Below are 27,834 nucleotides of genomic sequence, written 5' to 3' on the forward strand. Positions count from 1 at the left end.
CTCATTGACTGTTCTTGCTCTCACCTCTACCAGACAATGCATTCCACGGTTCAACCACCCTCCATGCAAAGAAACCTCTCCCCCCCCCCTTCCTCACAGCTTCCTTTTGTAACTTACAGGGATGGTCCCCTGTCATCACTCCTTTCCGCTGTTCAACCAAGCAAAAGAACTCCCCAGTGTCAACCCTGTAACCACCTCTCAAAAGTCTCAATCATATCACCTCTCCCCTTCTATCTACCAACCTCAGCAGTCCACATTCCCTCAGCCGATACTCATAACTAACATTGTACAGTCCTGAAACCATCTTTGTTATCTTCCTTTGTACCCTTTCCACAGTTAATTTATCCCATTGAAATCCTGGGGACCCTGAGAACAATAGTCTAAGTGCGGTCTGATCAGAGTTTTATACAACGGAATGATAACTCTTTTATCTCTGCAGGTCAGTGTCCTTCTCATTATTGCAGCAATCCTCTGTGTTACCTTCACCACCTTTGCAATATGTCCCCTGAATTTCAGGTTTCTATCAATCATCAACCCCAGATCTCCTGTCTCTCCTACTTCCTCCAATAGAGTATGCAGCGTCCCATCAATGTGTCCCAAACCTCAAGACCTTACATTTTGCTGCATTAAACTGAAACCCCCATTCATATGCCTTTCCCTCATCTGCTGCTCTTGTAAATTTATTATAAAAGGCTAGCATATTACTAAAACAAGAGCGCCTCTTAACAAATTCATGTTGACTCTCACAGATAACATTACCCTCATCTGCCCAATGCTCACTAATTTCTCCAAGATCTTAACAACTACTGATGACACACAGACTGGCCTATAATTAGACACTTCCAGTCTGCTACAGCCCTTATGCAATAACACTATCTTACCTTCCTTCCATTCCCTGGGCACCTTTCCCATAGCCAGAATTTCATTGAAAAGCCAGGTCAAAGGAGCTGTCAGTTCTTTAGCACATTCTCTCAAAACTCGTGGTGAAATACCATCCAATCCCACAGCTTTACTGACATCCAGAGTACTCAGTATTTGGAACACACTCTCCTCCTGCACCTCAAAAACCTGCCCTATCACTCTAGTATTAAAATTTACTCCTAAAGGATGAAATACTGCAATAAAGTTCATTGAATAATTTCACTATGTCCTCTGCATCAGTCACTCTATTGCCATTTTCATCCCACAATGTCATTCTTCCACAATAATTTTCCTCCTACTTTCCACATTGCTAAAAAATTCCCTAGGATTTTCTTTGGATCTTAGGGCCAATCTCTTCTCATATTCCAGTTTTTCCTTCCTTACCATACTAGTCACTCTCCTGGCCTGTGTCTTATATTCTTAATGCATCTGCTCTTCACCTATCTCCTTATATCTCTTCCATAGCCTCTTTTTCACATGCAATTCCTGTTTAATATTGTTTTTCATTCACTTTACACCAAATTGTGTCCCAGTGTTGTATTATATTGGTGGGATTATGCTAGAAGAAATTGATAGGTCTAGGGATCTTGGAGTTTTAGTAGATGGGAAGTTGTAGTTCAACACAATAGCAAAGATTGCAAATACAACTCAGAGTATAACTGCATGCTGAAATTAGCCTTTACATGTAGAGATAAGGAAGTCATTTTACCTCTTTACAAGGCCTTAATAAGACTTCACTTAGACTATTGTGCACAGGTCTTGCTTCTAGTGTCCATGGTAATTCTGATACAGTGGAGAGAGAGTGCAAAGGAGAATGTCCAAAATGATATTGAGATTGTGAAATCTAGATTATGAAGACAGATTTGAGAATTTGTGGACTTCAGATACCAGAAAACAGGAGAAAGAGGAGTGATGTGATTGAGACTTCTGAAAAGGTCATACAGAAGATAAGTGGATGGAATTTTTCATTTTATGGAAGATGGTGAAAGGATGAGAGGGCATCCTTGGAAGTCAAGAATAATGCCATCAAGAAGGGGGAGTGAGACCAGATTTTTCTCTCAGAGTGGTGCATGATTGGAATGGACTGCTAATGGATGATGTGTGTGCAAGTAGTACGAATGAATTCAAGAATGGGTATGACAGCTGGTGTGGGTATTTTTTCACCTCCTCAATGAGTCTCTGATTCCCTAGAGGTCTCTCCTAATAATAATATTTCATGTCGACTGACAAGAGTATTCAATTGTTTGTAATGATTCAAAGATTGAGAGATATAAGGGGTGTTATATCTCCCGATGTGATGTCAGATCCTTTCAGAAAGATTTAAATAAACTTTTAGCTTCAAGAAAAGTGGAAGTTACCATTTTAATGTTAATAATTGTAAGGTTTGCACTTTGATGTGCAGAAGTGTAAGACTGGTGGAAATATGCTGCAGCAAATGAATGAGATTTCAGATCATAGTGATATGGTTGATAGAACAGCCATCTGCAGAGTTTAGGGGATAAGCAGAAAAGAAATGATATGACAAACACACCTAAGTTAGTGAGAGATTTGTAGGTAGCAGATTAATATGGAAGGGAACATACATAAAGTGGGAGAAGAGTGTGGAAACACAGAACTGTTGTTGGAAGATGTTGCAACAATAAATAATAATAATAAATAAATAATAAATGCAGATTCTAAAGGGAGAGAATACTCATTAAAGAAAATACAAATGTTCTTAATGAATTCATGTTGGAAGTTTTTTTTTCACTTGGGTAGACTATAAATTATATATTTAGTTTAATCCTTTATCCAAGCGTAAGCAAACAAAGTTTGCTCCTGAAGTATCTTCAGGACTGCGGCAACACGTAGCAAAGGTGGACAAACTTCACATCACTTGCCTTAGTATCCCATAATGCAAAGCACATCTCCTTGCGGACATGCATGCATTATGGGAAGGGTCACTACTTGGACCAGTTTTGACCTTTATTGAGGGTCTCTTCAGTGGGAGTCAGACCAAGAGGTGATACCAAGGTTGAAGCAATGCAGAAGTCACATTTACCTATACGAGTTGCCAAAAGGTGTCACACCTTATTATTAAATTACTCTGGATTAGAGAAAGAAGTTGGAAGTTTTTTCCCAACTTGGTTAGACTATAAATTATATATTTAGTTTAATCCTTTATCCAAGTGTAAGCAAACAAAGTTTGCGCCTGAAGTATCTTCAGAACTGGGGCAACTCGTAGCAAAGGTGGATAAGTAAATATGACCTCTGCATTGCTTCAACCTTGGTATCACCTCTGGATCTGGCTCCCACTGAAGAGACTTCAATAAAAGTTAAAACCGGTCTGGATAGTGACTCTTCCCATAATGCATAGCATTATACATGTCTGCAAGGAGATGTGCTTTGCATTATGGGATACTAAGGCAAGTGATGTTTACTTCAACCTTTATTGAAGTCTCTTCAGTGGAAGCCTGATCCAGAGGTGATATCAAGGTTGAAGCAATGCAGAAGTCATATTTACCTATCCACCTTTGCTATGAGTTGCCCCAGTTCTGAAGATACTTCAGGCACAAACTTTGTTTGCTTACACTTCAATCAAGGATTAAACTAAATATATAATTTATAATAAATTCATTTTGAATCTCATCCTCATGATCTCTACTTTGCAAATGGTATATGTTTGATGATGCCAAAGGAGCAGCAGCATATATAGAAAAAAATGAGTTCTGTAATCTGGCAAAAAAAAAAAAAAAGATGACAAAAAAAAAGAACTTCTGCAAATTTAAAACAAAATGAAAAAAACAAAAAACAAAAGTGATTGTAGACTGTACAGAATGCTATGATAGTACTACATGATAAAATTTACATTATTACAAACTTCCTTTCAACAATTTTCCTTCAAATTTATTATTATTATTATTATTATTAAACAAGACCTCATGGAGTCAGACTCATCTAGGAGGTCCTTTTATCTCACACACATCTCATCATACCGGGTCTTAAACACATTCAAACTCCCTGCAGACACCACACTCTCAGGCAAGGCATTCCAATCATTCACAACTCTGCACAAAAAAAACCTGCCTCTCACTCCCCTGCTCACACCCTCTTTATACAGTTTCCAGGAATGACCTCTGGTTCTCCCCTGATCTCCCACTATTCTCTGTAGAACTTCTCCACCATTGATCCTATAACAACCCCTTACCAACTTGTAGGTCTCTATCATATCTCCCCTCTTCCTTCTCTCCACTAGACTCTGCAAATTACATCTTTTCAATCTTTCCTCATACTCGACATTCCAGAGGTCAGAAACTACCTTAGTCAGTCGCCTTTGGACCCTTTCCAACATCTCTTCATCCTTCTGAAAATCAGGTGACCAAATCTGGGCACAATAGTCCATGTGTGGCCTAATCAAAGCCTTATACAATGGAACAAGAATCTCCCTACTTCTACACGTCAGTGTCCTCCTCATCATTCTCAGAAGTCTTTGTGTTGTCTTCACAATTTTGGCGATGTGTCCCCTAAATTTTAGATCCTTATCCACTATCACTCCCAAATCTCTTATTTCCTCTACTTCCAACAATATATTCTCACCAAGCATAAATTCTGCATCCCATCTTTGTTTTCCAAATTTTAAAACCTTACATTTTGCAACATTGAACTCACATCCCCATTTGCTTGCCCAATCACTCAATTTATTCAAGCCTTCTTGTAAGGCCACAACATCTTCACTACTCTTTATGGTTCGTCCCAACTTTGCATCATCTGCAAACAACGGAATATCTCCATCCAAATCTTCGCCAATATCATTAATATACAAGTTAAATAGTAATGGCCCTAGAACAGATCCCTGAGGCACTCCACTAGTGACTTTCCTTTTCCTGGATATTGCACCCCCATACACAACTTGTTGATACCTATCAGATAGCCAGTCTCCAATCCAATGCACTAATCTAATATCCAACCCCATCTGCTCTAGTTTGACTGTCAACTTATCATGAGGTACTCTATCAAAAGCTTTTGCAAAATCCAAGTATATTACTGTGTATCCTTCTTTCCTCTGTCCAAGAAAGTAGTCACTTTATTGTAATAAGTAAGTAGATTACTAAAACACGACCTCCCTTTAGCAAATCCATGCTGTCCATCAAAGATTATACCATTGTTGTCAACCCAACTCTGGATCCTAGTTCTCACAAGCTTCTCCAACAACTTAACCACAACACCTGACACACAGATAGGCCTATAGTTTGATGCTTGAGTTCGATCACTTCCTTTATGAAGTGGCACAATCTTGCCCTCCTTCCACTCTTTAGGGACTTGACCAAGTGCAAGACTCGTATTAAAAAAATATGTCAAGGTAGGTGTCAATTCTCTGGCACATTCCTTCAGAATACGCGGTGAAATATTATCAAGTCCCACAGCCTTATTTACATCTAGTTTACTCAACTCCCCAAACACCTCTTGCTCACTTACAGTCAGTCTCTCCTGCCCATCATCAACTGCTCTTAATCTCTCCATGAAGTCACATTCACAAGATTGAAAGATCTTTATGAACTGCTCATTAAGTATCTCCACCACACATTCTGCAACAGCTGTCTTTATACCATTTCCTCCAATCAATGTCATCCTTCCATAATCATTCTTTCTTTTGCTGGCTACATATCGAAAGAACTCCCTAGGATTCTTTTTAGCTTCATTAGCTAACTGCTGTTCATACCTCTCTTTAGCTACTCTCACCAACCAAGTCACCCTCCTTGCCTGGTCTTTGTAGACCTCATGAAATTGGTTACTTCCACTTCTCTTATGCTGCCTCCACAATGCCCTTTTTCTCTGTATTGCATGCTTAATCTCTTTATTCATCCATCTCACACCTACCTTATTTAACCTTCTCACCCGTGGTATACATTTAGACATTGCATCCACTAAATATTTTTTGAAAATCCCCCAAGCTGCATTGATCTCTTTTCCAGCTAATTCCTCATTCCATGCTACACCTGCAAGCTGTCTCCTGAGCTCTTCATAATCACCCCCCTTGTAGTTCCACATATACCCTTTTTTCACAAGGGTCCTTGCACTGCTGGCAACCACCCAAGTAATCATCTCATGGTCACTTTCACCAATTGGTGGATGATTTGATACCTCATTGATAATTACATCCTCCAATGAGATGACCAAATCCAAGACCCTTAATCCTCTTGTGCCCTCTGTTACATACTGTCTGAGGTAGTTATCCCTCAAAAACTCAAGAAACTCATTTTCTTTAATTCCAGTTGCTATCTCTTCATTCCAGTCTATATTGCCATAATTAAAATCACCCATAATGATCACCCTTTTCTTATTTGCTTGGCTTATTTGACTATACATTTCACTATCACCACCATCCACATTACCAGGTCTATAACAACATCCCAGCAAGTACTTGATTCTATTCACCTCTATCTCACACCATACTGCCTCAAAACCACTGGCCCCATTTCCCTCTTGCATCTCTACCTTGTATGGACATAACTCTTTCTCTATCATCAATAGCACTCCCCCTCCCTTTTTACCCCTTCTATCCTCACGAAACACATCATACCTTTCCATCTCTATTCCTGTCAGGATGTCATCCTCATTTAACCATGTCTCACTTATTCCGACAATCTCTGGGTGCACAGACGCAATTAGTGCAACCATTTCATCTGCCTTGTTTCTTATACTTCTAGCATTGGTATACAAACACAACAACTCATTTCTGGATCTACAGCTAGTTCCACTGATACCACTCACTCGATGTGATCTCTCCATGCTGGACTGGGGCTATTTCCCTTTCTGCTTCTTCATTTTAGAACCCTTTGCAATTCCATCTGTTTCCTTTTGATCCCTGATCATCCCATTACTTTCCTGCCTACACATGCTCTCACCTCCTCTTGGAGCATCCACCTTTCTCACACTGTGTATCCCTGTCCACCCTGAGCCTCCCCGTTTCCCTGCTCCTCTTGCACACCCATTCTCTCATTTTCTATACGCATACCACTCACTTCCCCATTCATTTCCACTCCTTCAATCTCTCCTGTCTTACTCTCCTGCTCTTCCACATCACTCCCCTCTCGATCTGATTCATTCTCTCTATTCACTTCTCCACTTTCCAGCAGCAGTCTCTCCAAGCGACTCACACCATAACCACTCAAATGCAGTCCATCGCTCCCATACAACTCACTTCGTCCCTCAAACTCATTCCACACATTAACAAACTGTACTCCCATCTCCTCACATATTTCAGCCAGAATATCATTCATAATCCTTGCTCTCCGCCTCATTTCACCACAATCATACCTAGGCAACACACTGACCACCCTTCCTGTCACACTATTCTCCTTTATCTTTCCAAGCAGTCTCCTGACATTCATTTTGACATGCTCTTTGTTCTCTCTCAAATCATTTGTACCAATTAATACAATTAACTCTTTTGCTCGTTCCCACCTCATATTCAATGCCTCAATCACTCTACTCATTTTACCGCCTGGAAAACATACCTTGTGCATTTTATCCTCTAGCACACCTTTAATAATGGAGTCGCCATACAACGCCACTCGCTCATCTTTTGTTAACTCTTTCATGCCATAATGATTTATTTTAATAGTTTTGACCTGAATTCTCTTAATTTCATTCCGCATCCATTTCATTTCTTGCTTCATCCAATCCAATTCACCTTCCGAACCTCGCGACACATTCACTCTATCATTAAATCTTTCTAACTCTCGACCCCCTCTTCTCACTTTCCCTCTCATTCATCCTTCTTTGTTTCCGTACTTTCGGTCCAACATACGTCCAACTTTCACTATCATTCTTCTCACTTTCACTCTCACATATCCTTCTTTGTTTCCGTACTTTCGGACTAACATGCGTCCAACTTTCGCTATCATTCTTCTCACTTTTACTGTCATTCATCTTTCTTTGGTTCAGTACTTTCGTTCCAACATGCGTCCAACTTTCGCCATCAGTCATTCTTTTTTCGCTATCATTCATTCTTTCGATTTTTTTTACTTGCGATTTCTGCATCATGCCATTTCTACTTTCATTCGTTCTCTCAATTTCGTTTCTCTCCGCCTCACTTTTGTCCCTTTTAACATCCGTTAAGGTTGTCAAATCGCTCTTTTTCTTTTTTCCTGATTTTTTAACATTTTTTCGCCTGTCTCTCTCACCATCCTTCTCTTTCAAACGTGCACTCGCGACACAATCGGTACTAGCACTTTTTGTCATCAACTTCATATTCGCATTCATCAATTCCTCGTTCAGGTCACATTTCGCACACACCCTTCTTCCATCTGCACTAAACATCCACAAATCATTTATGTAATCGAAGGAATACATATAACAGACCTCACACTTAACGAACCGACTGAAATCCAAATTAAAATCATGGAATGACAATGCCGCCGCCATTTTTTTTTTTTTTCTCTGCAGGTTACTAGGTCTAATATTAACGTTTTCGTATTTAGTTTAAGCAAGAAAAAAAACCCCACACTAATAATATCGGTAGCGTACAACGTTTACAGCCGCTCTTACTTAAACAATTACGCATATATACTTAATTATTCCTGGTAAAACTTATCTGAATCAGGAGCTCTTCAAAACATGTCCTTAGCACTTGACCCACTAGCGCCCTCTACAAAGAAGGCAGGAAAAACTTCCTAAATGTCTCTGAGTGGTATCGAACGCAGAGCCTCTCGCTTCGCGAGTAAACACGTTACGTATGTGCTGCCTCGGACGGCATTTGTCTATCATTTGTGGGATTTGAATAACTGCTATTGCTGACTGTAACAATCTAGTTAGATTTAAGTCTTCCTCTGGTTTTTGTCTATCCATTCTAGCATTAAACTCCATATTTTTTAATGCTTCCTCCCACATTCTGTTTAAGTATGCATATGACTTAAAATTAGCTCTGCTCCCACATTCTTATACAGAAGTTACTTTCTAATATATTCATTTTTCATGTGATGCTGCTATTGACATCTGTCCACTCTCCTAATTTTTCTTAAAACTCTCATTATTATTATTAATATTAAAAGTCCATAGAATCAAAAGATGCATCATAGTTGGGCCTCACTGAACCATGCCTTAAGTTTATGCACCATTTCTGCACTCAGTACATGCTCAAGCAATGCATTCCACTCATCTACCACCTTCCATGCAAAAGAACCTCCTCTTCATCCATCCTTATACAGTTGTGTAGCCTCTTGTTCTGTCCCTTTCTTCCTCCATTCTGTGAAATCCTCTTTCATGTTAATCTGGTAAAAACCCCTTACCGACTTATATCTCACACTTTTACAGACTAGAAGCCACCCTAATCAATCACCTCTGGATCCTTTCTAACATATCCTCATCCAATGAATACTATGTTACCAAATCTGAAAACAAAAATACGTATGCGGACTAAGCCAGGTCATAAATCTTTACTTGTGTGTGTGTCAAGATCCTTCTCATCGTTGACATAATTCAATATGCATTCTTCAATATATAACACAAATGTAAGGAGCATTCAAAACAAGAGAGCTGAATTTGTTCCATTGATTGAGACAGTATGCCCAAAAATAATTGGAATAAGCAAAACTTGGTTGTCTGAGGAGGATGTGATGATGAGGAATAGAATTAGAAGGATATATATAATTTTCCAGAAGGATAGAAATGTGAAAAGATGTTGATGATTGTAGAGAATTGTATCTGTAAAGTGTAGAAGTTGATACTGTATGCACAGATTTTGAATCTGTGTGGCACGAAGTTGAAATAAACAGGCTAGTATATTTAATAGGATGCTGTTATATGCCAGGGAATGCAGAGAATACTGATTGTGGAATGTTTAAGCAAATTAGTTCAGCATGAAAAAAGAAGGTGATCCTGATGGGAGACTTTAATTACAGGAATATAGGGTGGAAGGAGGAGATAGTGTATGGAAACGGAGAGAATATGTTTGTGGAGTTTCTCAGAGATAAGTATCTTAAGCAGCATGTAATTGAAGCAACTAGAGGCGTTAATATTTTGGATTTGGTGATAACTTCACAAGATGTAGTTGTTAAGTGAAGTGTTGACAAGTATGATCACTTTCACCAACCAACGGCTGGTGAAAGTGATCATACTTGTTTGGGAAGTGATGAAACAAGAAACAGTTAATGCCAAAAACTGATACATGTGGAAGAATAAAGCAGATTGTTATTATAGAAAGATGAGCTGAGCGAAAAAGATGTTGCCAATGCATGGAAACTCACAAGGCAGTATCTGACAAAAGCAATGTATGACTGCATACCAAGGGGTTAAGTGAGTAAATAGAGTAAGAGTGAAATGGATGAACAATGAAATCAAGCAAGCTGTGCTGGAAAAGAAAATGTTATGGAGGAGGTACAAGACAGTTGGTGGGGATTGGATCCCTGAAGAGTATAAAGTTCAGGCTAGAAAGATGACATGGTAAAGAAAGAAAAGGTGCAGTATGAGAGGAGATTAGCTGGTGAGGCCAAGGTTAACTCAAGGGAATTTTTCTGTTACAAGGCAAGCAAGAGAAAGAATAATTATGGCAGATTAACACTGGAAGATAGTCATGGCAGCAGAATAACAGCTGCAAAGGATATAGTGGAATTATTGAACGAGCACTTTATCAGCATATATCACACTGGTATAAGTGATCCAGTACAATATATAAAAGAGAAGCAACTACTAGGAGAATTGGAAGTGAAAGAAGCAGAAGTGTATCAGATGTTGGTTGGGTTAGATGTGAATAAGGCTGTGGGAATGGATGACATACCACCATGTATTCTTTAGGAATGTGCACCACAGTTAGCTATGTCCCTGACCTGGTTATTTAATGAAAGCCTTGCAGTGGGTAGGGTTCCTAAGGAGTGAAAAGAAGGCAAAATACTACCACTCCACAAGCATGGTTCTAAGAGAAGTCTCCAAACAGGCAAGTCAAGTATAACTGTGGTTGTGGTTAATGTGTTGGAGAGATTGGTAAGGAATAGAACATAGGATTGGGTTGATGGACATAGCATTCTTTATGATGGTCAGCATGGATTTGTAAAGTGTAGGTCTTGTTTTAGTAATTTACTTGTAATTTCTGATAAGGTAGCAAGTGTGTTAGATAAGGGAGAATCATATACAGTGATATTCTTGGACTTTGCAAAAGTGTTTTGTAGATTACCATCTGATAAGTTGGTGTACAAGCTGCAGAGGATGGAAATAGACAGATTTTTCAATGTTATCCCTAACATCAAGTCCACTATCAACCTAGATCTCTTATCTCATGGCTGGCTTTAATGCAGAATACTTTCATCATAACACAGATCATAGAAAAAATAATTGCCAAAGGGAAAAATGCAGATGGATCAGAGGCTGGCTCTTTGAACAATACCAGCAGGTTGTGCATGATGGTGCAGTGCTCAAAAAAGGAGGGTAACCAGTGGCATGTCCCACGGTTCCCTTCTTTGGCCTCTGCTGTTTAACTTGTTTGTAAATGACATATCATGTGGACTGTCTGGGGATCTTGAGTTATTTGCTGATGATATGATACCAATAGACTTTTTTACTAAAGAGTGGGGTTGTAGTTTTAATATCAATAAGTGCAAGGTGTTGCATTTTGGAGTACAGAAATTAAATGAATATAAGGCTGTTTACTATATCAATGATGTCGCTGCAGGAAGTGGATGAGATTAGAGATTTGGGAGTGATGACTGACAGTAGACTGAAGTTAGAGGGAATATTGCTAGTGTTGCAAAGGTTGCACATCATAGTGCTGCTATAATAAGAAGTACTCTAACATGCAAGGATAAGGAAGTGGTTGTGCCACTGTATAAGGCACTGGTCAGGCTGCACTTGGACTATTGTGCTCAGATCTGGTCACCTGGTTTTCAATGTGATTTCAGTGTGATTTGGAGACATTGGAGAGGATCCAGAGATGAGTGACTAAGACAATATCAGGACTTTGGAATGCTATGGAGAGAAGGTGAAGAAATGTGGATAGGAGGAGGAGAGGTAATATGATGGCATTTAAGCTAATGAGAGGATTTTATCAGATTAATCCCAGGGCACTATAAAAAGAGTAGAAGGTGAGAGGGGAACAACCAGAGGTTATTCCTGGAAGTTATGTAAAAGTGTAGTGAAGAGGGGGGGGGGGGTGAGGAGTTGATTTTTCACATGGAGAACTGTCAGGTGAATGGAACACATTATCAGAATGTGTTGTCAATGCAAGGAGTGTTAAGGATTTTAAGATTCTATATGATAAATTTGCAACCTAAAAAAGCAAATGTGAAAACTTGTAATGACTATAGAATGATTAGTCTAATGAGTCTCGTTCTCAAAATGTTTCTGAAAGTAATTCAAAAAAGAATATACAGAAAATGTGAAGACACCATCAGTGATACCCAATTCAGCTTTAGAAATGGTTTGGTAACAAGAGAGCCTCTTTTCTGTTTTCAGATCTTATTCCAAAAATCTATTGACCAAAACAAGGAAATATTCATTTGCTTCATCCACTTCGAGAAAGCATTTGACAAAGTCCAACATGATAAAATAATTGCACTATTAAAAAGAATTGGATTAGATGGTAAAGACATCAAGATCATTGAACACTTATATTGGAACCAAAAGGCATCTGTTCAAGTTGATGACATTATTACAGACTCCATTAACATCAAACGAGGAGTAAGGCAAGGATGTCACCTTTTCTTTTTAACATATACTCAGAAGCCATATTTCAAAAAGTCTTGAAAGGAAGAAAGGAAGGGATTAATGATAAATGGTGAAATCATCAGTAACATCTGATATGCTGATGACACAGCTCTCCTGTCTGACAATATTCAGGATCTTCAAAATCTTCTGCAACTAGTGAATGAACAGAGTGAAAAAATGGGATTAAAAATAAATAACACCAAAATTAAATTCATGGTCAAAAGCAAGAAACCAATTCTTAATTCAGTACTTTCTTTAAATGGGAAACAAATAGAAAGAGTGGCAAAGCTTAAATATCTTGGATGCTGGTTAAATGAAGATTGCAATCCAGAAATTGAAATAAAAGTTAGAATTGAAATGGCAAGAAAAAATGTTCTCTTGATGAAATCAACACCTGCAGAAACTTGGACCTTGAAGACAACATCAATAAAAAGACTTGAAGCATTTGAAATGTGGTTATACAGACGAATGTTAAAAATCCAATGGACAGCAAACACGTCCAATCAGGAAGTACTGGAACAAATGGGAAAATCATGTGAACTTTGAGATACCATGAAACGAAGGAAAACTGCATATCTTGGTCACCTACTTCGTAATGAAAAATATAAGATATTTCAATTGATTATAAAAGGGAAGATAAATGGAAGAAGAGGACAAGGAAGACAAAGAAAATCTTGGCTGGCAGACATCAGACAGTGAACTCTGAGAGATTGCTCAGAGTATTTGCCAAGGTGGTCGCTGACCTCCGATAGGAGATGGTACTCAAAGAAGAAGAAGATATGATAAATATGTTGTCAGTTGAATGAGCCTCCCATGATGAATCTGCCGACTCCATGGAAGATGTAATAATAATAATAATATGATGTCTTCATGATTTTTGCAATGTTACCCCCTAACATCAGGTCCTTGTCCACTATCAACCTAGATCTCTAATCTCATGGCTGGCTTTAATGCAGAATAGTTTCATCATTACACAGATCATAGAAAAAATAATTGCCAAAGGGAAAAATGCATTTTATTTTTATGGATCTCAAAAAGCCCTATGATTTAGTTTTCATTAGAAGACTCAATGAGAATGATAAATGTGAGTGAAGTCAATCATTAATTTGATAAAAGAGAATATACAGAAGTTGCACAGCAGCTATTAAGTGTGGGGGGTTGATATCAGTTGAGTTTGTAACATCCAAAGGCCTAAGACAAGGATTGGTTGTTACCAATCATGTTTGAAACCAATCTCGATGCAGTGCTAGCACATTGAAATGCTTCATGTAGAGTTATGGGAAGATTAGAGACTATTATTCACCCCTGTTTGCATACAAAAAAGCAATAATTGCTCAAGATCAGATTGACAATGATTTAATGACAAGGAAATTGGTTGAGTTGATGTTGACAGCACAAAGAAGCCTAAAAATTAACTTCACAAAGACAAACTATTTGGTGGAGAAGGCAGAGACTTAGACCTCTTAGTTGGTAAACTCAAGGCAGTAGATCATTTCAGATACTTAGACATTATTATTAATAAATCAGGAGTATGTGAGAAAGATGTTTATAATCATGTCAACCATAATGCTATTAAACAAGTAAATGGTGTGTTGCAGAGCAAGACTTTCAATCAGAAACTGAGTAGATGATGAGAGTCATAAGAGTGGTGATGGATGGTTTACAATGAAGTGTGCGTATATTTAGCCTTCAAAGAATTCAGAATGTAACCATTATGGAAAGATTGAATCTGTGAGAAAATTTGATTAGTATATGTACAATAGATGGCTCAAGAGAGTGATAAATTGGTCATTAGCAGGAAGATGGAACACTGGACAGCCTCGACTTATATGGAAAGGAGGAATCGTGCAGGCAACATGAGACAAGACTGTGGATCTTCTTCCTGCCAACCTAAGAGAATACTTGTTTTGCTAATCTTTCCTCTCCCATTCTGTTTAAGCAACCATACCACCTGAGATAAGCTCTGCTAACACATTCCTAGATTATTAATATGATATTGCCATTGATGCCATCTGTTCATGCCCCTAATCTTTCTCAGGACTCAAAGACTACAGACCATATCTGTGGTTTCTAGTCTTTGATCAAGTGTTTTGCTTCTGACCCAGCTCTCAGATCCATAAGTTAAATTGGTTTGAACACTGTCTTGTATACACATAATTTAGTGTTTTGACTAATTTCTCTCTTATTCCATTTAAATTTATTCACTTGACTTCCTACCATACCGGCTTTGCTGATTCTGTTGTCTATTTCCATATTAATTCTTCTTCATTAAAAATTGTACCTAAGTAAGAGATTATGTTTTATTTGTTCTATAGGCTCTCCATTCACAATGCAGTTGATATTTTCAATGTTTCTCCCATTTTCATTGTCTTTGTCTTGTTATTGATGATTTTCAGACCAAATTTATTAAAACAGTTATTATTATTATTATTATTATTATTATTATTATTATTATTATTATTATTATTATTAAACAAGACCTCATGGAGTCAAAGACTCATCTAGGAGGTCCTTTTATCTCACACACATCTCATCATACCGGGTCTTAAACACATTCAAACTCCTTGCAGACACCACACTCTCAGGCAAGGCATTCCAATCATTCACAACTCTGCACGAAAAAAACCTGCCTCTCACACCCTCTTTATACAGTTTCCAGGGATGACCTCTGGTTCACCCCTGATCTCCCACTATTCGCTGTAGAACTTCTCCACCATTGATCCTATAGCAACCCCTTACCAACTTGTAGGTCTCTATCATATCTCCCCTCTTCCTTCTCTCCACTAGTCTCTGCAAATTACATCTTTTCAATCTTTCCTCATACTCGACATTCCAGAGGTCAGAAACTACCTTAGTCAGTCGCCTTTGGACCCTTTCCAACATCTCTTCATCCTTCTGAAAACCAGGTGACCAAATCTGGGCACAATAGTCCATGTGTGGCCTAATCAAAGCCTTATACAATGGAACAAGAATCTCCCTACTTCTACACAGTGTCCTCCTCATCATTCCCAGAAGTCTTTGTGTTGTCTTCACAATTTTGGCGATGTGACCCCTAAATTTTAGATCCTTATCCACTATCACTCCCAGATCTCTTATTTCCTCTACTTCCAACAATATATTCTTACCAAGCATAAATTCTGCATCCCATCTTTGTTTTCCAAATTTTAAAACCTTACATTTTGCAACATTGAACTCACATCCCCATTTGCTTGCCCAATCAATCAATTTATTCAAGTCTTCTTGCAAGGCCACAACATCTTCACTACTCTTTATGGTTCGTCCCAACTTTGCATCATCTGCAAACAACTGAATATCTCCATCCAAATCTTCGCCAATATCATTAATATACAAGTTAAATAGTAATGGCCCTAAAACAGATCCCTGAGGCACTCCACTAGTGACTTTCCTTTTCCTGGATATTGCACCCCCATACACAACTTGTTGATACCTATCAGATAGCCAGTCTCCAATCCAATGCACTAATCTAATATCCAACCCCATCTGCTCTAGTTTGACTGTCAACTTATCATGAGGCACTCTATCAAAAGCTTTTGCGAAATCCAAGTATATTACTGTGTATCCTTCTCCTCTGTCCAAGGAAGCAGTCACTTTATTGTAATAAGTAAGTAGATTACTAAAACACGACCTCCCTTTAGCAAATCCATGCTGTCCATCAAAGATTATACCATTGTTGTCAACCCAACTCTGGATTCTAGTTCTCACAAGCTTCTCCAACAACTTAACCACAACACCCGACACACAGACAGGCCTATAGTTTGATGCTTGAGTTCGATCACCTCCTTTATGAAGTGGCACAATCTTGCCCTCCTTCCACTCTTTAGGGACTTGACCAAGTGCAAGACTCGTATTAAAAAAATATGTCAAGGCAGGTGTCAACTCTCTGGCACATTCCTTCAGAATACGCGGTGATATATTATCAAGTCCCACAGCCTTATTTACATCTAGTTTACTCAACTCCCCAAACACCTCTTGCTCACTTACAGTCAGTCTCTCCTCCCCATCATCAACTGCTCTTAATCTCTCCATGAAGTCACATTCACAAGATTGAAAGATCTTTATGAACTGCTCATTAAGTATCTCCACCACACATTCTGCAACAGCTGTCTTTATACCATTTCCTCCAATCAATGTCATCCTTCCATAATCATTCTTTCTTTTGCTGGCTACATATCGAAAGAACTCCCTAGGATTCTTTTTAGCTTCATTAGCTAACTGCTGTTCATACCTCTCTTTAGCTACTCTCACCAACCAAGTCACTCTCCTTGCCTGGTCTTTGTAGAACTCATGAAATTGGTTACTTCCACTTCTCTTATGCTGCCTCCACAATGCCCTTTTTCTCTGTATTGCATGCTTAATCTCTTTATTCATCCATCTCACACCTAACTTATTTAACCTTCTCACCCGTGGTATACATTTAGACATTGCATCCACTAAATATTTTTTGAAAATCCCCCAAGCTGCATTGATCTCTTTTCCAGCTAACTCCTCATTCCATGCTACACCTGCAAGCTGTCTCCTGAGCTCTTCATAATCACCCCCCTTGTGGTTCCACATATACCCTTTTTTCACAGGGGTCCTTGCACTGCTGGCAACCACCCAAGTAATCACCTCATGGTCACTTTCACCAATTGGTGGATGATTTGATACCTCATTGATAATTACATCCTCCGATGAGATGACCAAATCCAAGACCCTTAATCCTCTTGTGCCCTCTGTTACATACTGTCTGAGGTAGTTATCCCTCAAAAACTCAAGAAACTCGTTTTCTTTACTTCCAGTTGCTATCTCTTCATTCCAGTCTATATTGCCATAATTAAAATCACCCATAATGATCACCCTTTTCTTATTTGCTTGGCTTATTTGACTATACATTTCACTATCACCACCATCCACATTACCAGGTCTATAACAACATCCCACCAAGTATTTGATTCTATTCACCTCTATCTCACACCATACTGCCTCAAAACCACTGGCCCCATTTCCCCCCTTGCATCTCTACCTTGTATGGACATAACTCTTTATCTATCATCAATAGCACTCCCCCTCCCTTTTTACCCCTTCTATCCTCACGAAACACATCATACCTTTCCATCTCTATTCCTGTCAGGATGTCATCCTCATCTAACCATGTCTCACTCATTCCGACAATCTCTGGGTGCACAGACGCAATTAGTGCAACCATTTCATCCGCCTTGTTTCTTATACTTCTAGCATTGGTATACAAACACAACAACTCATTTCTGGATCTACAGCTAGTTCCACTGATACCACTCACTCGATGTGATCTCTCCATGCTGGACTGGGGCCATTTCCCTTTCTGCTTCTTCATTTTAGAACCCTTTGCAATTCCATCTGTTTCCTTTTGATCCCTGATCATCCCATTACTTTCCTGCCTACACATTCTCTCACCTCCTCTTCTAGCATCCACCTTTCTCACGCTGTGTATCCCTGTCCACCCTGAGCTTCCCCGTTTCCCTGCTCCTCTTGCACACCCATTCTCTCATTATCTATACTCATACCACTCACTTCCACATTCATTTCCACTCCTTCAATCTCTCCTGTTTTACTCTCCTGCTCTTCCACATCACTCCCCTCTTGATCTGATTCATTCTCTCTATTCACTTCTCTACCTTCCAGCAGCAGTCTCTCCAAGCGACTCACACCATAACCACTCAAATGCAGTCCATCGCTCCCATACAGCTCACTTCGTCCCTCAAACTCATTCCACACATTAACAAACTGTACTCCCATCTCCTCACACATTTCAGCCAGAATATCATTCATAATCCTTGCTCTCCGCCTCATTTCACCACAATCATACCTAGGCAACACACTGACCACCCTTCCTGTCACACTATTCTCCTTTATCTTTCCAAGCAGTCTCCTGACATTCATTTTGACATGCTCTTTGTTCTCTCTCAAATCATTTATTCCAATTAATACAAGCTGTCTCCTGAGCTCTTCATAATCACCCCCCTTGTAGTTCCACATATACCCTTTTTTCACAGGGGTTATTCAATTTAGTTATTCAATTTAGTCAGGGAATCTTGCAGATTTGTATTGGATTTATTTAAAAGTATAACATCATCTGCATGAAGTAAAGAGCTGAGATTAACATCTCCAATTTTGATATCAGGTTTAATACTGCTTTCCATCATAATGTGATCCATATGTATAATGTCGATGTACATAATGAATAACAGACAGGATAATGTACATCCTTGTCTGACACCAAATTTAACATCAAACCATCTTCCTGTACTTCCTGCAATTCTAACTGTGATTTACAACTCAAATAAAGATTACGTGTTGCTTGATACAATGTCCCATTGATACTATATAACTGTAGCGTTTTGAATAGCTTTTCTCTTGCCATCTTGTCATATGCCTTTTGCAGGTCTACAAAACTTAAATACAGATCTTTGTTATATTCCCACAATTTCTCAACTATTTGTCATAAAGTGAAAATCTGATCCTGAGAGCCTCTATTTGGGCTGAATCTAGCATGTTCTTCACCAATTTTCCCTTCCAAAATCCTTCTCAACCATTTCTCAAGTATACTTGCATAAATCATACTAGAAACACTCGGTAGGGAAATACCTCTGGAACTCTCACATTCAGTTTTATTCCACTTTTTATATATATGGGTAGTATGAGAGGTCTACTCCAATCATCTGGAATTCGTCCCTCTGTGGAAGCCTTCTGAACTATGCAGTGCAGCCACTGCAAGACTTTTATACCTCCATACTTGAGCATTTCTGTTTGAATATCATCTACTATTGCAGCCTTTCCACATTTCAGGCTTTTAATGGCTTTTTCTACTTCAAGTATGGATATGTATTCCTGATTGCATGTCTGTTGAATGTTTTTTTTTTACCACCGTGCTTCACTGCTTGCTTCATTTAGCAATTTTTCATAGTAATGCAGCAAAATGTAAAGTCTTGAAGTCTCAGATACATCGATGGGAGGAGCTGTACTGGAGGAAGTAAAGGAGACAAGAGATCTGGGGGTGATGATTGATAGAAAACTGAAATTCAGGGAGCATATTACAATGGTGGTGAAGGTAACCCAGAGGATTGCTGCAATACTGAGAAGGACACTGATCTGCAGAGATAAAAGTGTTATCATTCTGTTGTATAAGATCCTGATCAGACCACACTTAGACAATTGTTCTCAAATTTGGTCCCCAGGATTTGAAGGGGATAAATTAACTGTGGAAAGGGTACAGAGGCGGATAACAAAGATGTTTTTTTAGGACTGTACAATGTTAGTTATGAGAATCGGCTGAGGAATGTGGACTGCAGAGTTTTAAACTGTTGAGAGGTAGTTACAGGTTTGTCAATGGGGAGTTCTTTCATTTGGTGGAACAGCAGGAAGGAGCGATGACAGTTACGAAAGTAATTCCCTGTAAGTTACGAAAGGAAGCTGTGAGCAAGAATGTGAGGAGTGGTTTCTTTGCGTGGAGGGTGATTGAACCGTGGAATGCATTGCCTGATAGAGTGGTGAGAGCAAGAACAGTCAATGAGTTCAAGGAGTGGTATGATAGACTTTGTGTTTTCTAGGAAGGTCCTCTAATGATGAGTCTCTTGACTCCATGGAGGACTGAATAATAATAATCATAATAATAATAATTACTCCATACATCAAGGATATATTTTTCTCCAGTTTTACCATCACCTTCATCATCTCTAATTCCTTTTATGGCACTCTTTCCTCCATTTCTAAGCTTTCTAAACAGCTTCCAGAATATTTTGAGACCTTGATGATATATATTTTCTACATTGTTACCCAAGTACTTGTTGGGTAACAATGTAGAATTCTTGGGTATCAAGTACCCATGACTTCTGTTTAGCTAGTTTTACACAATGTTTAGCTTTCTTACATCTCTGTATTATTATTATTAGACACCTCCAGAGAGTCCAAAGACTCATCGAGAGAGGGCACCTGCTCTACATCTCTGTCTCCACTCTATCCACCAACTGACTGCAACTACACCAACACCAGCGACCACCACCACCACCACTAGTATTTCCAAAGACAATCACAAACCTCCATGCCTAGGGTGGGATTCGAACCCACAGCCTTTTGGCTGGAGAGTGAAAGCTCACTCAGCCAGTCAGGCTGGCAAATATTCTCTAAGACCACAAGCTGACTTATTTGACAGGAACTTTTGATATGTTTTCTTCTTTTCCTTCACTGCCTCTAACTTTCTGCATCCACCATGGAGTTTTAATTTTTCTATCCTTGCAAACAACTTCATCACATGCCTCTCTGGCTGAATCAATCAATGTTTTCTTCAGTTGTTGCCCTGATTCTACAGGATTTGGTTCCTGTTCTAAAACTCTTTCACTTTTTCTTCAATAATGTTTGTGTATTTTAGTCTACAGTTCACATCTGAGAGCTACTCAACTTTTATTTGCTTTAAAACTTTCATACATGTTCTTCTTTTCAATATGAAATTCAATTTTATTCTGCTCAAGACTAAATGGTGGTCACTTCCAATTTCAAATCCTCTGTACACTCTAGTGTCCTACACCAATGAGAAAACATCACTATCGATAATAACATAGTCAATGAAACTTTTCTTATTCCTTGCTTCTCTCCATGTGAATTTATGCACATTTTTATTTGAAATATTGTGTTCTTAATAACCAGTTCATGTCCTAAGCAGAAATTCAACAGGTATTTACCATTATTATTAGCTTTGCTCTTTTCTCCAAATTTTCCCAAAATATTTTTGTATATCTCACAATCATTTCCTACTCTGCTATTTAGATCCCCAACAAGGACCAACTTTTCCTTTTTCATTGTGTCAGTTGCTTTTTCTAAAACCTCAAAAAATTCCTCCACTTCTACCTTAGTAGACCCTTCTGTGGGACCATAGGCACAAATAAGTCTCATTGTCCAGTTCCCCATTCTCAAATTTGTCCACATCACTCTGCTTGATATTGCCTGCCATTAAAGAAGATTTGCCTTGTATTTAGTGTTGAATACTATAACTACTCTACTCTTTCTGATTGTTATTGCCTGAATATGAAATTTTGTATTTATTGCTTTGAAAGATCTCGCAAGTTTTTTTGCCTTTTTTGTTTCAGTTACCTCTATTATGTCGATCTGGTACTTATCCAATTCTTCTGCTAGCTTCATTTCTTTGCCATTCAGGCATATTTTGTTAAATAGTACCAATCTTGAACTCTGGTGATTTTGAGTTGGGGGTGTGTTTCAGGATTTTATATCGTAGTTGACTTTTCACTGTTTGTCCAGGTTCCTTGTTTTACTGGGCAATGTCCCAGCCGGTATGAAATTCTGTCATGTTGTACCATCATTTTACTTTGTGGTTTTAAGCCAACAATAAGAATACAATTCGGTCAGCTAAATCCAAGTTGCCAGCCCATCGTTCAGTATCGAGGTAGAAATCTAACAGGATGCATCATGAAAAGGTGAGGATTGGGCATTAGGCCAGAAGTCCTGGTCAGTTCTCCACATTCCTTTAAAGGCTATGTGGAGGTCTCCTCTCAGTTATACAGCTTTGAACCTAAAGCATCCCCACATGATCATCCATATATAAAGAAGAATAACAGTGGAGATATTCTGAACTCTCATCGAACAACTGATTTTACATCAAACTATCTTTCTATACTTCCTGCAATCTAGCTACTGCCTTATAACTGAAATATAAATTATGTAATTCTCTGTATAATATCCCACTTGTCCATATAACTGTAGTATTTAGAATGGTATTTCTCTTGTTGCCTTGTATATCTACAAAAATACAGATCCAGGTCTATAAAAATACAGATCCTTGTTGCCATAAAGTGAAAGCATGCTCCTGCCTTGTGTGATCTGAACTGAACTTGTTTTTCAAAAGCTTTTCTCCTACAATTTTTCTTAGCCATCATTATCATCATCAAATTCCTGCCATGCACCTGCTTCTCAATTATGCTAGCATTTTCACATTTGGTTTTATTTTCTTTTTTACAGACAGGTACCACTATGAGATTTCTACTCCCAATCATTAGAAATTCAATCATCTGACCAGGCTTTCTGAATTATGTAGTGTTGCCACAGTAAATACCTATTTGAGCATTTCTGATCAAATATCATCAAACCTCAGCTGCATTTCCAAATTTTGTGTTACTGATGCTTTTATTTTGTATCTCAAGTAATGATATGATCTCCTGATTGTGTTTTCTTCTAAAGTATATACTTTCACATTTCTATCACTACTCATTTCAATTACTTCAAAATAATTAAATAATAACTCAATGCATCCAGAGTATCTTTGTCTATAGCTTTTATGTCACGATTATTATCATCATTATTTCTTTATTATCATCTCTGATTTGTTTTGTAAACATTCTTTCTTACATTTCCAAGCTTTTTTTATTATAGTCTCTAGGAATTTTGTCACCTTTGTGATATTTATCTTCTATATTCTTACCATTCTTTCTATAATTTTTGTTTAGCTATTTTCACATATAGCTTAGCTCTCTAACATTTCACTCTATATTCTCTCAGAGAACCTGCTGACTCTCTCTCTCTTGCTAAGAATTTCAATATTATTATTATTACCCCAAGACATCATGGAGTCAAAGACTCATCTGGGAGGTTCTTTTATCACACACACACAGCTCATCATACTGTGCATTGAACACATTCAAACTCTTTGCAGACACCACATTCTCAGGCAAAACATTCCAATCATTCACAACTCTGCACGAAAAAAAACCTGCCTCTCACTCCCCTATTCACACCCTCTTTATACAGTTTCCAGGGATGACCCCTGGTTCTCCCCTGATCTCCCACTATTCTCTGTAAAACGTCTCCAGCATTGATCCTATAACAACCCCTTACCAACTTGTAGGTCTCTCTATCATATCTCCCCTCTTCCTCCTGTCCACCAGACTCTGCAAATTACATCTTCTCAATCTTTCCTCATACTCGACATTCCAGAGGTCAGATCTTAGTCCTTTGGACCATTCCCCACATCTCTTCATCCTTCTGAAAACCAGGTGACCAAATCTGGGCACAATAGTCCATGTGTGGCCTAATCAAAGCCTTATACAACGGAACAAGAATCTCTCTAATGCTACACGTCAATGTCCTCCACATCATTCCCAGAAGCCTTTGTGATGTCTTCACAATTTTGGCTATGTGTCCCCTAAATTTCAGATCCTTATCCACTATCAACCCCAGATCTCTCATTTCTTCCACCTCCAACAATATATTCTCACCAAGCATAAATTCTGCATCCCATCTTTGTTTTCCAAATTTTAAAACCTTACATTTTGCAACACTGAACTCACACCTCCATTTCTGTGCCCAATCACTCAATTTATTCAAGTCTTCTTGTAAGGCCACAACATCTTCACTACTCTTCATGGTTCGTCTCAACTTTGCATCATCTGCAAACAACTGAATATCCCCCCTTTATACAAATCCATAATTTGATTCTTGTTCTATCATATAATGTGTCTCCCTTGTTTCAATGAAAAATAAAATCTCTTCACACATTAAACTGATAATAACCCCTTATAAACTTCTTTATTTTGATAATATCCCCCAATATCCCAAATCCTTCTCCTACTCATGAAGCTCTGCAAATGGCATTCCCTCAGTCTATGAGTGACTGAAATGATAACTCCTTTGCTTTGAATCAGCAATTAACAGTAAAGAACAAACACAGTAAATTACAGAAAGACAAATAATTAAGACAGAAATAGCAAGTGGCAAACTAAATAAAATAGGAAAGAATAAGTGACTATAATTGATTTTTTTTTCTTTTTCAAATCAGCAGTGAAAATTTGTGTTTTTGCTTAGAGAAGATATCGATTGCTACCAAAAATAACTGAAACATTCAAACAAATATAAAAATTCAAATAAATACATCAAATAAAAGCTTAAAAAACATATTTAATAATAACGTCTTCATTACAAAATAAAATATTGTGATATGTGTGTGTGTGTTATAAATAAATATTTTAATATACTAAAAAGTTTTTTAATTCTCGTAGAAAGGCTCAGACGTTGGTTATACATGCTAATTAAATAACTTAAAGAATTTACAACATATAAAGGATATAAATTAAATTAAACTTTAATCTATATTTCCAATATTTCGGCAACATCACATTGCCATCTTCACAGGAACTTAAAATAAAGACACGTGCACGCAGGCACTACACACAGTAAATGAGGACGAAGCAGGAAGCTATTGTTTCTCCTAAAAGTCCTGATGCTTCCCCCCCCCCCCCCAGTGGGCTATGTAGGCCTTTGGGCTGAAGGTCTTATGATGTAAGTCTCCCAAATTTGGGGCAGTTTCATGCAACCAAATTTGTTGAGGTTTGGCATGTTTCTTAGGGCTGAGGCTGATTCCATGAATAGCCTTTCAAATTTGAATTTACTATGGTGTATTACCGTGGCTTTCTTCCACCATATTCTGTGGCGTGTATCCAGAGCATGGTCTGCAAGACCAGAGTGGCTGTACTGGTGAAACCAATGTAGTCGTTCTGAAATTCTGATATTCGCTGTCCTGCTGTTTGTCCAAAGTAGGACAGCTTACAGCTGCAAGCTTACAGGTAGGTCTAGGTTGGTCTTTAGTGTAGTGGATATGGGACACCAATTTTCTATGTGGTCTGTAACACGAGGTCAAGTCATGTTTTTTTAGGATTTTGGTAATTTTTTCCAAGGTGCCTCACTGTAGGGAATGGTGATGGATTTAGAGTAATCCTTGTTGTGAAAGGGGGGAGGGGGTTGTGGTTTACTGGCTTCAATATTTTTTGGATTTTTTTTTTGGGTGGGGGGGGGCATTGGCTGAGAAAGTGTTGAGGATGTGGTTTAGTTCTGTGGTAAGGGCATTGTCATTTGAACAGATAAGTTTAGCCCTGTTGTGTAGTGTCTTAATAACTCCATATTGTTGCAGGGGGGGGGGGGAAGGAATTGTTGGTGAATGTATATGCCTGTATGGGAGAAAACCAAGGTTTTCCATCAGGTTGGCGAGTGAGAATCAGGCTGAACTTGATTCTGGGGTGTCGGTTGTTCAAGTGTGTTAGGAAGGAGAGGAGTGTATCAGAGCCATGTGGCCAAATAGCGAACACATCATCAAAGTAGCAAAGCCATATGGGTTGGTTTTTGTGGGGCAGAGTTTAAGGCTTTCCTCTTCAAAAGTCTCCATAAAGAAGTTGGTCAAGGGTGGGGAGAGAGTAGTGAACCCATGGCTGTCCCCTCTTTGTAGAATTTTCCTTGCCAATCGAAATAGCCTGAGTTCATTGTGAACTGAAATAGGGCTGAGATATCGAGAGGAAATTTAGCTTGGATTAGCTCTAAGGTTTCTTTGAGTGGGACATTTGAGAATAAGGAGGAGACGTCAAAACTGACCATTATGTCAGTATGTTGGAGTGTAGGGTTTTCTATGCTGGCTTTGAAGTGGGCTGAGTTTTTATGTGTGATGGTGTGTTGCCAGTATAGTGCATGAGCACTTTGGTCAAATGTTTAGCTAATTTGTATGTGGGGGAATCCATGCCATCCACTATGGGATGTAATGGCACATTTTCTTTATGTATTTTTGGGAGTCCATCCTTTGTATGTTATATTCCTTAAGTTATTTAATAAGCATGAAAATATTTTTTATTCTTTCAGAATAGGAAATTGCATTGGAATGAATATGTCATAGGATGCCAGGACAAACTAAAGTAAAAGGCACTAGCATAAAATTTACAATACCCAAAAATAACCTCAGTAAAGATGGAAAACAAACAACACACAGATGAAAAGCATCACTGACATATATTTAAAAAAAAATAAAAATAATAAATAACTAAGCATCCGTATCTGAATCTTTGCTAACAGGCATGTTTTCTCTAAAAATCATAAATTTCCCCTCCCTTATTTGCCTCTTTCTCTTTTAAATGACAAAATAAACAGGGGGAAAAAAAAGCAGAATGAGGTAAGGTTACTTTAATTAAAAAGAGATATAAACATCATACTAAAACTTTAATTTATGTGTAAAACATTTTGGTTAAACTTACATCACATCTGAATTCACTGAATGTTTTCTTAATTCCTTGGTGACATGAAATAAATGCAACCGTGTCTCCATTTGTATCAGCTGCCTCATTAAGAATTTGTCCAACTGTTGATCCCTGCAATGGAAAAGGACTCTTCCCATGATAATAACTCAACTTTTTCACTCTTTTTGGAATATTAGAATGATGGCTATAAGAAAATAATAAAAATAAGAAAAGAAATAAAATAAACTGAGAACTTAACTTATTCAGTTTAAGAAAAATATGGAAATCTGAAGTGATATCAGCAAAAAATCATTAATACTTAAGGAATAATTTGTTTGTAAATGATATATCATGTGGACCCACTGGGGATCTTCAGCTGTTTGCTGATGATGCAAAGTTAGGGAGAATTACAAGGACCACTGCTGATGTTAAATCGCTATACTAATAATGGTACTGTACTGAAGAAAGTGGATTAGATATGAGAGTTGAAAGTGATGGTTGGCAGTAAGCTAGAGTTTAGAGGGCATATTGCAATATGAATACTTACAAAGACTGCACATTGTAGTGATGCTATAATAAGAGGTACGCCAACATGTAGGAATAAGGAGGTGTTTGTGCCACTGTATAAAGCACTGGTCAACTGCACTTAGACTATTGTATTCAGATTTGGTCACCTGGTTTTCATTGTGATGTGGAAACATTGGATAGGGTCCAGGGATGAGTGACTAAGACCAGGGCTGGTCCAAGAGTATCTGATGCCCCTAGGCAAAGAAAATTTAAGCACCCCTATACATTGTCTCTCTATATATATTTTGCCATACTCACACAAGCACACGTACATCGAAGTCTTAGCGCTCCTAGGCGATTGCCCAGGTTCGTCTAATGATAAAACCGGCCCTGACTAAGATAATATCAGGACTCTGGAATGTTCGCTGAGAGAGGTTGAAGGAATGTGGATTGCAGAGTTTGGCAGATAGGAGAAAAAGAGATGATATAATAGAGACATCTAAGTAAGGGAATTTTATCAGATTAAAAAGTCACTCTGTGTATGTCAGGTGTTGTGGTTAAAGTGTGGAAGAGGCTGGTAAGAATCAGGGTCCAGAATTAGGTTAACAACAATGGTATTTTATTATTACAATATTATCTTTTATGGACAACACAGATTTACTAAAGGGAGGTCATATTTTAGTAAGCTACTTATTTA

At 38.3% G+C, this 27,834-nt stretch overlaps 1 protein-coding gene across 1 annotated transcript in view; it reads right to left on the minus strand.

Moving 5' to 3' along the window:
* Positions 1 to 27,471, minus strand: part of LOC150105703 (medium-chain acyl-CoA ligase ACSF2, mitochondrial-like) — a 347,992-nt gene extending 320,521 nt beyond the window's left edge. Inside the window, exons 1-2 of the mRNA XM_090394533.1 lie at positions 27,452 to 27,471; positions 26,649 to 26,835 (exon numbers count right to left, since the gene is read on the minus strand). Of these exons, the coding sequence (XP_090250659.1) occupies positions 26,649 to 26,835; positions 27,452 to 27,471 (207 nt within the window). The remainder of the gene's footprint in view (positions 1 to 26,648; positions 26,836 to 27,451) is intronic.
* Positions 27,472 to 27,834: the final 363 nt, after the last annotated feature.

This window comes from Typopeltis vanoorti, chromosome 6 (genome assembly GCF_054136105.1).
Source record: "Typopeltis vanoorti isolate ZY-2024b chromosome 6, IOZ_Tvanoo_1.0, whole genome shotgun sequence".
NCBI classification, from domain to species: Eukaryota; Metazoa; Arthropoda; class Arachnida; order Uropygi; family Thelyphonidae; genus Typopeltis; species Typopeltis vanoorti.